General features: G+C 34.8%; 1 protein-coding gene across 1 annotated transcript; it reads right to left on the bottom strand.

Annotated features, from left to right (window-relative positions):
* Positions 1–2,058: 2,058 nt before the first annotated feature.
* Positions 2,059–5,263, bottom strand: LOC132621134 (high affinity nitrate transporter 2.7). Its single transcript, XM_060335276.1, has 2 exons — positions 3,938–5,263; positions 2,059–2,492 (listed from the first exon to the last, which is right to left on the bottom strand). The coding sequence occupies exons 1-2, from the start codon at positions 5,083–5,085 to the stop codon at positions 2,252–2,254; spliced, it is 1,389 nt and encodes a 462-aa protein (XP_060191259.1). The 5' UTR covers positions 5,086–5,263; the 3' UTR covers positions 2,059–2,251.
* Positions 5,264–13,222: the final 7,959 nt, after the last annotated feature.

The following is a 13,222-nucleotide window of genomic DNA, read 5'->3' as shown; positions in this document are numbered from 1 at the left end:
TGAAGAACTTCTATTTTTTAATTTTTAGTAAATATTTTTTGTTTAACTCATTTTACTTGTCATGTTATTTTTTACACGGTTTTTTAAGGAAACGTTAATTAGAATTATAATTTCACTAATTTAGCTTATTAATTATTTGATCTCCATTTAATATTATTTTTTCTTTTATGACATTAATCTCTTTTCACATTTATTAGAGTAAGGAAAAAATGAAAAAGTAATTAAATTCTATCTTATTTTAATATATAAGTATTTTAAGTATGTTGCTGTACAGTAATTTCATTTGCTCCCACTAATGGGTTGATACACATGTGGAAATGACTCTATCATTATTGATTTAATTGTTTTATTTTCTAAGCATTTGTATTTTAACATTGTTTGTTTTATTAATATGAGATTCACTTTTTTTTTTTTAATATTGCTTGCTTCTGTTAATATGTGGTTCACTTTTTTTTTCCTGTGAGTTTGGATGTGGTGGGTTCCACTTTTTTTTTTTTTTTTTTTTTTTAATACTGGTTGGTGTTTAATATGGGGCCCCGATTTTTTGTTTTAACATTGTTTATTTTTTTAATATGGGATTCACTTTTTTTTTTTTTAATATTGCTTGATTTTGTTAATATGAGGTCCACTTTTTTTCCCGTGAGTTTGGATGTGGTGGGCTTCACTTCTTTTCTTCCTTTTTTTTTTAATACTGGTTGGTGTTTAATATGGGGCCCACAATTTTTTTAAAATATTAGTTGTTGTTTAATATACATGGGATCCACAATTTTTTTTTGCTTGATTCTGTTAATATGGGGTTCACTTTTTTTTTCCCGTGAGTTTGGATGTGGTGGGTTCCACTGGTTGGTGTTTAATATGGGGCCCACAATTTTTAAAAAAATATTAGTTGTTGTTTAATATATATGGGGCCCACAATGTTTTTTGCTTGATTCTATTAATATGGGGTTCACTTTTTTTTTTCCTGTGAGTTTGGATGTGGTGGGTTCCACTTTTTTTTCTTCTCCTTTTTTTTAATACTGGTTCATTTTTTTTTAACATTGTTTTTTTTTTTAATATGGGATTCACTTTTTTTTTTAATATTGCTTGATTTTGTTAATATGGGGTCCACTTTTTTTTTCCCGTGAGTTTGGATGTGGTGGGTTTCACCGTTTTTTTTTAATACTGGTTGGTGTTTAATATGGGGCCCACAATTTTTTTTTAATATTAGTTGTTATTTAATATATATATGGGGCCCATAATTTTTTTTTGTCGTTATGGGCCTGTTTAATATGGAGCCCAATATGTTTTTTTTTGGAGGACGACGACGGACGACGAAGAGTGAGAAACAACTCACTCTTCTAAATAGTAGTAATAATATAGAAAAAAGAGTTAAAAAGAATATTTAGCGCATAACAACTCCTTACGTTGTTCACCTGCATTATAATTCTTGTATGACTAGCTGGAGAAAGAAATGAATTAGGATATTTATTATTCAAATGAAAATGAAAATAAGAGAATTAACAATATTTAAAATTAGTACTACATAAAAATGTTAGCGTTAGAATTGTGATAAATCGCCAAACAACCCCTAAATGATCAAACACTATGCTCAATCTGTTTGGATCGTGAAACACAACAATAATTTTTTCTGTTTTTCTTCAACTCTCAATAGCTTCTTTATAAATACAAACTATAACGATTCAAACACAATTTAATCAGCTTAGATTGTTTAACAATTAACATGCTTGCTCTGGCATATATGCTCTGTCTACTCTGTTATAGTTGTGATTACTGTTACTTTAGTGCATATAAAAAAGTCTGATTCAAAATGTGGATATTTGACTCATCTTTCACTTAAGTATTTCTGTTGCCTCATCAAGCCATTAGCCAATAATGTTTCATCTTTAATTCCATGATCTCTAGCTCAAATAGTCATAACTAATTACATTATTATAGTGGAGTTAGTCGGGTACTGCATGGACAAATTTTGGAATTTGCTAACTAAGGGATCAATAGCGCAATAAAATTTGCCGTGTAAATCTCATAGATCTATAAATGCATCTAAAAGTAGACTCTCTCTTGAAGGTTTTTGGTCTTGATTGGCACTAGAATTGTATTATAAACAGTCCATACACCAATAGTACCAATAACTACACATAACAATATAAGTAATATACTAATATAAAATTGCTATTTAAACTCCTAGCTAACTTACTTTTTATATATATATATATATTTGCACTCAATTACATTTAAAAGCAATCACTAGGTCTTAATCTAGTAGGTGGTAGTTTTCATCATCTTCATCAATTGAAGAACCACAAAACATTCCCCCCCACCTGGGGAAGTAGATGAGGGTAATTGGCAGAGTGAAGACAAGCATCATTAGGCCCATAATAGATATGCTCGTTTGGGTCGAGAATTTGGCGGAACCTGAAAATAACAGTAGCTGTGTGATCACTGCTCCTATAGTCCCACCACTTCCCGTCATGCCTGATATCACTCCTAGTGACCTGAAATCACACCATATACATACATTATTTACAAGTGGTAAATGTACACATCATTCAAACAAGTCAAAACAGGTCAAATCAATACGCAGGTCACGGCTCAAACTAACCAAAATTTACTTCGATCAAGAAGGGTCAAATAACAAGTCATATATAATTCGTTCAACATGACTCAACTATCCTCCCATTTTTTCCATTTTTTTTTGTTGCTTTCAAAAAATTTTACGAAATTTTCAATCTCCAAAGTTTTGAGTTTGAGTTAGAGTTACATTTGACCCGTTGAATTGTACAATTTCTATTTATTCTAATCCAATAATTTAACGGGTCATTGCCGGTTCAATCCTTTATACGCAACAGTACAAATCATGATCTAACTTAGTGTAAACTAGAATGAATTGGACAAATTACTTTAGAATGAGTTGATTTTACCAGTTATATCGTTAATCAGGGAACAAATGTGAATATTAATCCATTGAGCTGGTTTCTTACTTCACGTTAGTCTACATGTCCTACTTCACGTTAGACTCCTAATAGTATGACTATGCTTTTAAGATGGAGTTGCGTAGGTACATTTGCCAACCTTTTACTGTACTGTCACTTTCGAGTCTTGCGTCGGCAGTCCTAGGATGTTTAACTGCTGAAGAGGGAAATGTCGACAATGATTCACTCTCTGTAATCGCGATAGAGGATTCTCAATCCACTCCCTCTAAAAGTACACATTTAACCCTCTCCTGTCCCAGTCCAAAAATCAGTTTTTGCAGTATCCGTATATATGGGAAGGGGAGGAAGCCAACTCAAATTTCCCTACATATATATCAATCAACACTACCTAACTGCAATAGTAATAATAACAGTCTCCTAATTGATGTGATTTACTTTGACTAGGAATGAAATTTAAGAAAGAAAGAAGAACTTGAGAAATCTGAAATTAAATTGCTTTTCTTTTTGAGATAGGTTAAAATATAATGTGTATCATATAAATTGGAAATGAAGAGATACTTTCATTCGTCTATTTAATGTGACACCATTTGAATTAGCAAAGAATTTAATATACTAGTTTACGCTCTATGGACTAATTGTTAAAATATATTTACACAACAGGTCAATAGATAAGTATATGCAAATTCATTAATAGATGATTTAGTCAAAAAGATAACTAACATAGTATCACATGTTATAGTCAATTAATTACTTATATTTTTTTTTCCGCTGTTCGTATACATAACACTTTTAAAGTTATCATTTCAGATATACTATTCTTGAGCAGAGGTCTATCGAAAACAACCTAGAGCACAAAAGTAGGGGTAAGATTTGTATACACACCATACTCCCCAGATCCAGCTCGTGAAACTACACTAGATATGTTGTTGTTGTATATTACAATATTATGCGTAGATACGAACGCATAGTAGTAAAAATAAATAAATAAACGTCACTTAAGAATTTACCTTTTGGAGACAAAAGGCACAATGCCAAAAGTGAGTCCTGAAGCAGCTTGAACAAACAGAGAAAAGCAAGCCATAACCAAAACAGACACCCCAATTGTATTCACTCGTCCAAGCACCACACACATCAATCCAGCCACAGTTTGCACTGTCCACAAACTCCACAACCTCCCTCTCATCCCAAATCTCTTCCCCATCTTATCCGAAATAATCCCACCAATAGGCCTCGAAACACAATTCGCTAGCCCAAAACACGCAGCAATCGCCCCTGCCACATCAATATTCACATGAAATCTATCGTAAAAATATTCCGCTATTATATTATCCGTAGTTAATTCAATTCCGAAGCAAAATCCATACGTCAAACCCAATATCCATCCCCTGTAATTCTTTAGCCCGTTAAAAAGTACGTTGCAAAAATTTTCACTTTGGTTATTTGTAGTTTTACGCTTGTAGTTCCCATCAGGCAAGTCTTGGCCATATACTAGGACCAAAATCGCTGTCACGGCTTGAAATATCGCAGGGAAAACAAATGCTATACGCCACGAAATAAATGAAGGTATGTTGAAGTAGCTTGTGAACAGTGTGTATATAAGTGGCATGGCTAATTGTGTCACACCAGAGCCTACATTGGCCCAACCAGCAGCAAATCCATTAGCAAGTCCAACAACACATCCTGAGAACATAGAGCTCATCCAAAACTGACTAGCCACGAAATTCGCCAAGCAAAAACCGATTAAAAATCGGACTAAGATGAAGCCTTTTGCGGTGGAGATGAGAGAAGTGGAAAGGACTATTGGGGCAGTTACGAGGGACAGGGTGGCAGATGCGACACGTGGACCAAACACGTCACATGCGGGCCCCATCGCGAGGCGCGAGAAAATGGAACCTATAAAGGAGGCGATTCCAGCTCGACCAATGTCAGTTTCGGTGAGATTGAGGTCCTTACGAATGACTTCGAGGAGTGGAGGGATTGCGAAAGTAGAGAAGAAGCAAGAAAATAAAGAGAGCCATGCTAGGTGGAAAGCTCGCATGTGAGGTGAAGATAATGAAAATGGAAGGAATTCTGTGGCTTTGTGATCATAATCTACAGCTATAGAGAAGTTATTAGGGGAGTGATCAATTTTGGACTGTGCTTGTTTTTGTTCCATGGCTATCGAGTGAATTAAGTAATATTATGTGAATTGATGTTGGAACACTTGGGGGAAGTACTAATAGTGAAAGGAAACGTGAGCCGAAATGTTTTGATACTCATCTGTTTCAATTTACGTGACCTGGACACATAGTTTAAAAAGGAAATGACTTTTTTTAGAACTTGATTTAACATATAACGTACCATCTATTTAACTATAAAACTTATGACCTTAAACACGTCTCATTTGTGTATATAAAAGCTTTTCATTAAGGATAAAATAGGAAATATAAAGTTAATTTTGAAAATTTAAAGTATGAATTCTTTGTTTGAATGGAATAAAAATGAAAGCGTGTCACGTAAACTGAGGTCGGAAAAATAGAGCTTCCAAGCAATTACTAGCAACTGTTTTGCGATTGCTTGCGCCAATGGAAAGATGGATTTAGGTTTACATGGCGGAGTTAAACTTGTCATCCTTTTCTGACTACATCAACTTGTATTTGTCTAAAACTTCTAATAGTCGCATATTTTGACTTTTATTTGTTTATTTGCATTTATTTTGAATATTATATGAGGACCGTAGTTTCTTTGACTTAATGTGGTAATAAATTATATAAATAGTTTATGAAAAAACTTAAACTTTTCAAAGAGAAAATATTTTTGTTGATTTATTTTAAGTCTGTAACACGCAGCTTCATTTTTTTCTTTCTTAATGGTCCAAGCACATAAGGTATTTTCAATAGTAATGCAACATCGAATCAAATATTTACGTGTGCTCTGCTATTGTGTTGAGTTATCTAAATCAAACATCTCATTTAAAAGTTAAAAGAACATAGCGAGAGCACTTTTATTTATTTGTTTCGGATAAAAAAAATTAAGTGGACCTTCTTGACAGTATCCTCTTAATCGGCTCTTATATTCCTCCCTCCAATTCCGATGAATCCTTGGGAGAGAAAGATGGAAGGAAAATGTTTATTTACACTCAATATTTATAATTTAATCTACACAGTAATGAATAAAAATGAAAATACATCTCACTTAGCCATTGTTAAATGATAAAAATTCATATGTACAAACATTTGTTTTGCATCAATTGGCCCGACACATGCAAACATCAAAGGTATAGATAAGTATTTTCCGTCGGCAAAGAATCCATGACATGCCAAAGATGATGACACTCTCTCACGAAATGACAAAAACGGTTACTCTTCATTTCAAACGCCCTGTATTAAGAGAGAATTTATACAAAGTTTCAGGGAGTTGCTGGACCTTAGATCTTGCCATAAGCCCATAACAAAAAAAAAAAAAAAAAGGAAGATACCATGATGTTATATGCATATGGACACAAATTCTTGGACGTCATTTAATGGCCAAAGCCGGAAAAACGAATGCCTATCTTTTTGCTACTATTTCTTGATGTTGAGAGCTGTCATCAAAATCAGGTAAACACTCCCCCACAAGAGAAGCTAGTAACTTGACACATTTGGTAAAGGTTGGGCCTTTGGAATCACTCTTTGAATTGGCTTACGCTTGTGGAGAGTGCAAAAGAAAATACCAAACACTTACCAACATAATTCGTATCATAATGAGTAGAAGAAACAACGGCTTGGAAAGAAGAACAATCTTCACCATGGATATCTCATATTGGCAAAATATTTTATCACTTAACTGCAAAATTTGTCGCTAATCCTACATTGCGATGGATATTATAAAAAATCATGTTAATTATGGGCTATTTAGCGACGAATATCATAGATATTTCCTGTTTTTCATTTTTTATATTGTAGCACTTACTATTAAAGAAAATTCGATTCAAAGTACTTGACAAAATCACTTCTTCTTTGAATAGCAAAGAAAAACATGGAAACGGGTCCGACCCTCCTCAGTATCACCCGGTAATTACCTTAACGATGCGTACACGAATTTTCTAAGGAAACAATCCATGTCTATTAAATGGTCCAAAGTCCGAACAAAATGAATGGGGTCCAAAGTCCAAACAAAAAGAACTCAATTTCTAAGCGTAGTTGTCCATTTCGTTTTGTAATTTACCAGTGCCACTAAATTAAGCTATCCCCATCAATCTAGCTGGTAAAAATGACTGCCCTTATGGTTCAACTTTTCCCACCCCTAAAGTTTTAAAACTATGTATTCTTAGTAATCTCTAAACTAAGAACAAATGTTGTATAATAAACCAATAATAAGTTTCTAAGAATCAAAATCTTTACGAGTATTGCAAGATTGATGCCGCAGTGTAAGTTTTTCCATCAAACCAAAGCAGAATTTGTATTTTCGGTCTTTAGGAAGATTCTACTACAACAACTTGTATAATTTTCCAATGTTTTACGCCTCTTCGTCGAAATGGAGAAAGGAAGTGATCTCCCATGCACACTAATAATTTGAATAGAAGAAAAATTTCCTACAAAAATCTCCTACAAAAATCTCCTATGGTGATTTTTTTTATTTTTTATTTTTTTGTACAAATCTCATGTGGAAAAGTTCATAATGAGTTATGACATTTCATAGTTTTGATGATTTGACAAACATGACAAGGATTAGGTCCTTGATCAAGTCTCCTGGGCACTGTACGTTACATGACAGCCGTAAAGCTGTGACACTGTTCCGATAGGCAGTACCAAAGCAGCATAGCTGCAAGCATGCTAAAAGCACAAGACCAGTGTAACGTCTCTATCCAGGTCACATGCCTCTCACATGATCCGTACATGCTCTCATTTGAGTTCCTATTTAAACAACATGTTAGCATTGATTAACCCATCACTTGAAAACTTAGAAATCCAGATCTATACAAGTACAACTGCCATAGTTCTCTTGGTACTTTCAAGAACAAATCTAAGACAAGTTCAAGGACCAGATCTCAACAATGGAAGATGTTTTGAGTCCTAGAGTTGTCTAGTCTTTGTCTTTCTGATCTCTATATTGTAAACTTACACTTCTTCAAGAAGGATTTTGTAGGTGTTTTGTTTTTATCAAGATTTTGTTGTAAACACTTGGCTAGAGTTAGTCATAGTGGTGTTAAGGTTCAGTTAGAGTTAGTTGAATCAGTTTGGTGCTTGACTAGAGTTAGTCAAGAGTGTGCTTGCAATAGAGTTATTGTAAGGGGAGAGATTAGTGGTCTAATTCCTTGGTTGCAAAAGCTTGTAATCTAAAACATTTCTCAGTTTAGTGAAGTTACTGGGGTAGGTCGTGATTTTTAATCCCTTGAGCAAGGAGTTTTCCACGTAAATATCCTGCCTTATTTACTTTTTGTCTTTATCTGTGAAAACAGTTCAAGGACTAGGTCCCTTTAGACTGTTTTGGTGGACTCATAGGTTCTATCAATTGGTATCAGAGTAGGTGCTTTCTAAAAAGGTAATACCTAAAAAGGATCTCTCATGGCTACTCCACCAAACGAAGAAGACAACAGAGCCTCTATACTGAAAATGACTTTGAAGACTACAACCTCAACTCTCTCTACAAGTCACCAAGAGAGATTTGGGATGCTCGACAAATGCTTACTATAAATTATGTGTTCTTCAAGATAAAGGATTGTGAGTCTATTCATGATATGTATAATAGATTCACCTCCATCCAGATGAGCTTCATTCTCTTGGTGAAGACTTCGAAGAAAAGTTCCTAATCCATAAACTATTGTGGGCACTGCCAACATCCTGGGAAATGAAAGTTTTCACCATCTCTGAATCTAAGGATTTGGCAACCTGACCCTTGATGAGCTAGTCAATGACCTCAAGATATGGAAAAGAAGAAAGTACTCAAGAAAGATGATAGAAGTAACTCAGACGGTTATGATTCTGTAATAGCTATCATCACTAAAAGGTTGTCAAAGATAGGAAGCAGTAGCAGAAGTGTCAAAGAAAATATTTGTTGTCACGATTGTGGGAATCCTGGACGAGTTGTGAAAACACATTCCTTTCACTACTAGGAATATCACAAGGATGCTGAAAAGGTAGAAGAGAAGAACCATCCTAATGACAAGCTCAACTCAAAAACTGATGCTGACACTTTAGTAGAGCAGGCTTTGGCTGTTTGGGAAGACTCCTCAGATGAATCTAAAAATTGTGAGGATGCAGGGGAGATATCCTTGATGGGGATACTGATAATGAAGCTTTAGGATATGACTCCATCCTTGCACTTGTGGAAAAATCTGAAGATGAGGATGACAAAGAGGAAAATCTTCTTGATGTTCAGAGAAATGTGAAAAACTACTCTCAAAAGAAGTTAATATCTCTTGAAAATATGCTGATTGATGGCCTATCATAGCTTTGTAAATGAGAAAAACACTCCAAATGAGAAAGTTGATGTTTTAGAACAAGCTAGAGATGATATGGCAGTCACTATAGTGATCTAAGGGAACAAGTTGAGGAAATATCTAGAGATAATGTTCTGTTAAATAGCCAAATGAAGAAATGGATGAACAGTCTTTCTAGGAGAAAACAAGAGGCCAGTAGGTTTAATCTTGAGATTGAAGGTGAACTTGAAAAGGCCAAGATGAATCTTACTGCTGAAGTAGAAAAGAATAGAATACTTCAAGAAGAGCTGAAACGAGTCAGAACTGAACTTGAGAAGTCACTTCATTGGACTCTGCCCTATAATAAAGCTATTACTAGGTGTACTGGTAATGATAGAGAACAAAGTGTTGCTGCTAAAAGGGTCAAAAATCCCAATGATATGCATGGCAAATGTGTCTTTATGACTGAAAACTGGCATTGCACTCATTATGATCATGCTGGTCCTTATGAGGACTTGAGTAAAGTAAAAGCCCAGTCTGTACAGAGAAACAGAGAGGATGTTGAAAACAAACCAAGAAAACAGGGACCTGGTCCCCGTAAGAAGAATAATGTGTTACCTGCATGGGCGAACAAATATCTAGTTTACCCATTCTATCATTACTTGGGACCCAAGCTAGTTAGGGTTCCTAAGTCCAACAAGTGATCATGTGTAAAGGCTGGAGTAAGAGAGGGGCAATCAACAGTGGTTGGTACATGGTGACTGCTCTGAGTATACGATTGAAAGAATGAATGACTCTCTCTCACTCAAATCCTTAAAATGTGGGAGTATGTCAAGTAGTAACATAAAGAGACGATATACTCTTTGTGTGAGAAAAATTAGATAGACACTCTGCCATGAATTTTTGAATGTGTGTGCCAAGTTGAAGATTTGAACTACAAGTGCACTAAGTGGTATCTATTGCTAGGTGATAAGTGCTAAGTGGATACTTGATCTCTCTCAGTGATGTGAATGAGAATGTTACTAGTGCTGGAAGCAATGTCACTAGAACTGAGATATGCAAGTCTTCCTCTAATAAAGGACCCAGTCCGTATGAAACCAATAGCAAATGACAACAAATTGTGTGCTGAAGATGAGATGAGTCAAACCTGTTCTTCTGCTCCTAGAACACCCCATTTTGTGTTTGGGAAAAGAAAGACAGGACTCCTGAAGATATGGTCGAGTTAATGCTGATGAAGGATGGTATTTCCATTATGCTATGTGTTAAATAGGTACTTGATCTGACTCCTTCTTTAGAAGACTTTCTGTGAGCTGCTTAATGGAAAAGAAGCCCAAGCTTATTTGACTAAAGAGATTTGGGTGCAAATGCTTCAGTCTAAATGATTGTGAGAAGGATTTGAAAAGGGCTCGACATTAAGAATATGAAGAATTCCTCTTTGGATTTTCCTCTCATAACAAGGTCTTCTGCAAAGGAAATCTGATCACAAAAGCAGAGGGGCACAGAGTATAAAGCTGAAATGATAACTTAAGTTGAGGCTAGCAAATAAAGAGGGTGAGCAAAGAAATGGTGATCAAGGGTTGTAGATGTTAATGATAAAATGAAGAGGTACATCGTACCTCAAATGCTGAATTTCAGTATCCAACTAAAAGCTCAAGAGGTCTCATCCTTTTGATGCTGAAATCACTCATCGAGACTCTAGGATTCAAACCAGGTCTAAGGAAGAGATTCATCTCTTTAAGAAGTACAAAGTGTGGAACCTGGTCCTTAAGTACTCAGACAACTGTTGTTAGGACTAAGTTGGTATGTTGACACCCAATTTCATCCCTCCTTTATTCCTATTTATTTCTTTGGGCTTCTAAATTTATTAACGAGCTAAACACTTTATTTTCACTATTATTTTTTACTGCTACCACTATTAATATCATTACTTTCATTTTCACTATTCTACTATCAACATTACTAGTATTACTTTATCACAAATTTTAAATAGTTCGTCATCGTTTCATTTTAGGATTCGTACTCGTTAAATTAATTTTACTTTATACACACTAATTACTATTTGTCTTCACGTAATATATATTGTACTAGTTATTAAGTTAAAAACCCAAGAATAATTAAAATAAATGAGGAAGGATCAATATTTTTCAGCCAATTAATGGCCCAAACGATCAAGCCCACATTATCCATTAAAACAAATCAGCCCTGTCATGCCTTATTTTTAACAGATTAAAACTAATTCACAACTTATGACTATGTTTCTTCTAATTTTGAAATTTTTTAGAATCGCTACCTAATTTGAGGAAATATTAGGAAACCATAAAAAATAAACTTCATTTTTTAGTCTTTGAAACCTGTGAAATTCTAGGTAAGGGTTTTTATTTACCCCGAGAAGAAAGTGTTAAGCATCCCTCAGAGCCTATCCGAAAACAGTCTTTAAACTTAGCTTAATTAATACTAGAGGGGGGTTATCTACTTATTTCTTTTTTATTATTTCTTATTTTTAAAGAACTGCTAAAGAAACTAATTTCCCAAGATTAATTTTCTAAGATGACTCGTACAAATAGCAATTTTAAAGCCATTATAATCATGTAAGTAAAATGTATGCATGTGTAGAAATGATTAATGAGAGTGTATATGTACGCATGTAAAAATGGTGTATGTGTATGTTTGTTTGTAAAAGAAGTAGTTTAGTATGCATGACATGTAAACATGTATGCAAATATATCCTATATAAAGGTGGTATATAATGTTTCAAAATGGCTATTTTTGTAATATGAGAGTAATATATATGTATACACATGATGAGAAGATGATTAAAGGAATTACTGAAAACACGGCAGTATATATATGTATGTGTACAAAAAATGGAATGTACCTTTTATCTTGCTTTCGAGAATACCTTTGGGCCAATTATTTGGGCTACAATAATAGAAAACTATTTGTTCTTGCTCGAGAATTGATTCGTTATAGTTTAGAATTGCCATTAACTCACCACTACTAATAATGTGAAATTAAATCAAGCTGATCACGAAATAGTAAATTGGCAAGCTTTGGGTTCAGTTGAGCCCTGTTTGCCCATTTTCTAGTTCTTCGGCCAAACATGCCGTGCTTCCAAATTTCTTCGCTTCAACTTTTAGTACGTCTTTGCTCTACTACCTCGCATTATTTGTACCTCGCAAAAATATGAAAGGAAAATGTTAGTAAAAGACATGCCACCTCATGGTGTGGCATTTTAGAAGTAAACACAAATAAAATCCTTTTTGGATTCATAACAACATTAAGAGTTTTAGTTACGGAGGCTTGGATCTGCATTTGGTATTCAGACGAAAGAAAATCCGACACGCCATGGCTGCAATCCAGTTGCTCGTCAGCCATCCTAGTTGCCTCGCCAAGATACACGTTCATGAATTTCTTTGTCTTACCATTATCTAGATCTTTTCGTCATCGTCTTTTACCGAAGGGACTAAAACGAGGGACAACCAATTCTGAAGGGGCGTGACCTCAAATTTGATTTCATCGGCCTTAGTGTAGTAGTATCATGTTCAAATCAGTATAACACCACAAGAAAATGCAGCATTTGTTTTGTCCAAGTATGACAGTCAGACTCAACTCTGCCGAATTGCAACAACTATGATATCAACTATTTGGCCAAGGAGTGCAGCAGTAGTTGCCTCAAATTGCAGCAGCAAAATGGCACAATAAAATCGCAGTGATTAACTCAAATCTGCCCAAAGGTGTATCAATAGCTTAGCCCGAAAATTCAGCAGCGGTAAGAAACCGCAGATGCAGCAACTCATGGCACAAAATACATCAGCAAAATGGTCAAAAATGCGGCAGCAAATGGCCAAAATGCAGCAGCAAATCAACCTCTGAAATGAGGTCCAAATGGCCAAAAATGCAGCAGCGTTGGCCT

Source organism: Lycium barbarum, chromosome 12, assembly GCF_019175385.1.
Source record: "Lycium barbarum isolate Lr01 chromosome 12, ASM1917538v2, whole genome shotgun sequence".
NCBI lineage: Eukaryota > Viridiplantae > Streptophyta > Magnoliopsida > Solanales > Solanaceae > Lycium > Lycium barbarum.
The sequence above is the reverse complement of the archived record's forward strand: the minus strand, read 5'-3'. Positions and strand labels throughout refer to the sequence as shown.

Coding starts and splice junctions, on each gene's coding strand:
- LOC132621134 (XM_060335276.1), bottom strand. CDS start 5,085: ATGGAACAAAAACAAGCACAGTCCAAAATTGATCACTCCCCTAATAAC. Junction 2,493..3,937: donor GTGCCTTTTGTCTCCAAAAG/GTAAATTCTTAA, acceptor GTGTGATTTCAG/GTCACTAGGAGTGATATCAG.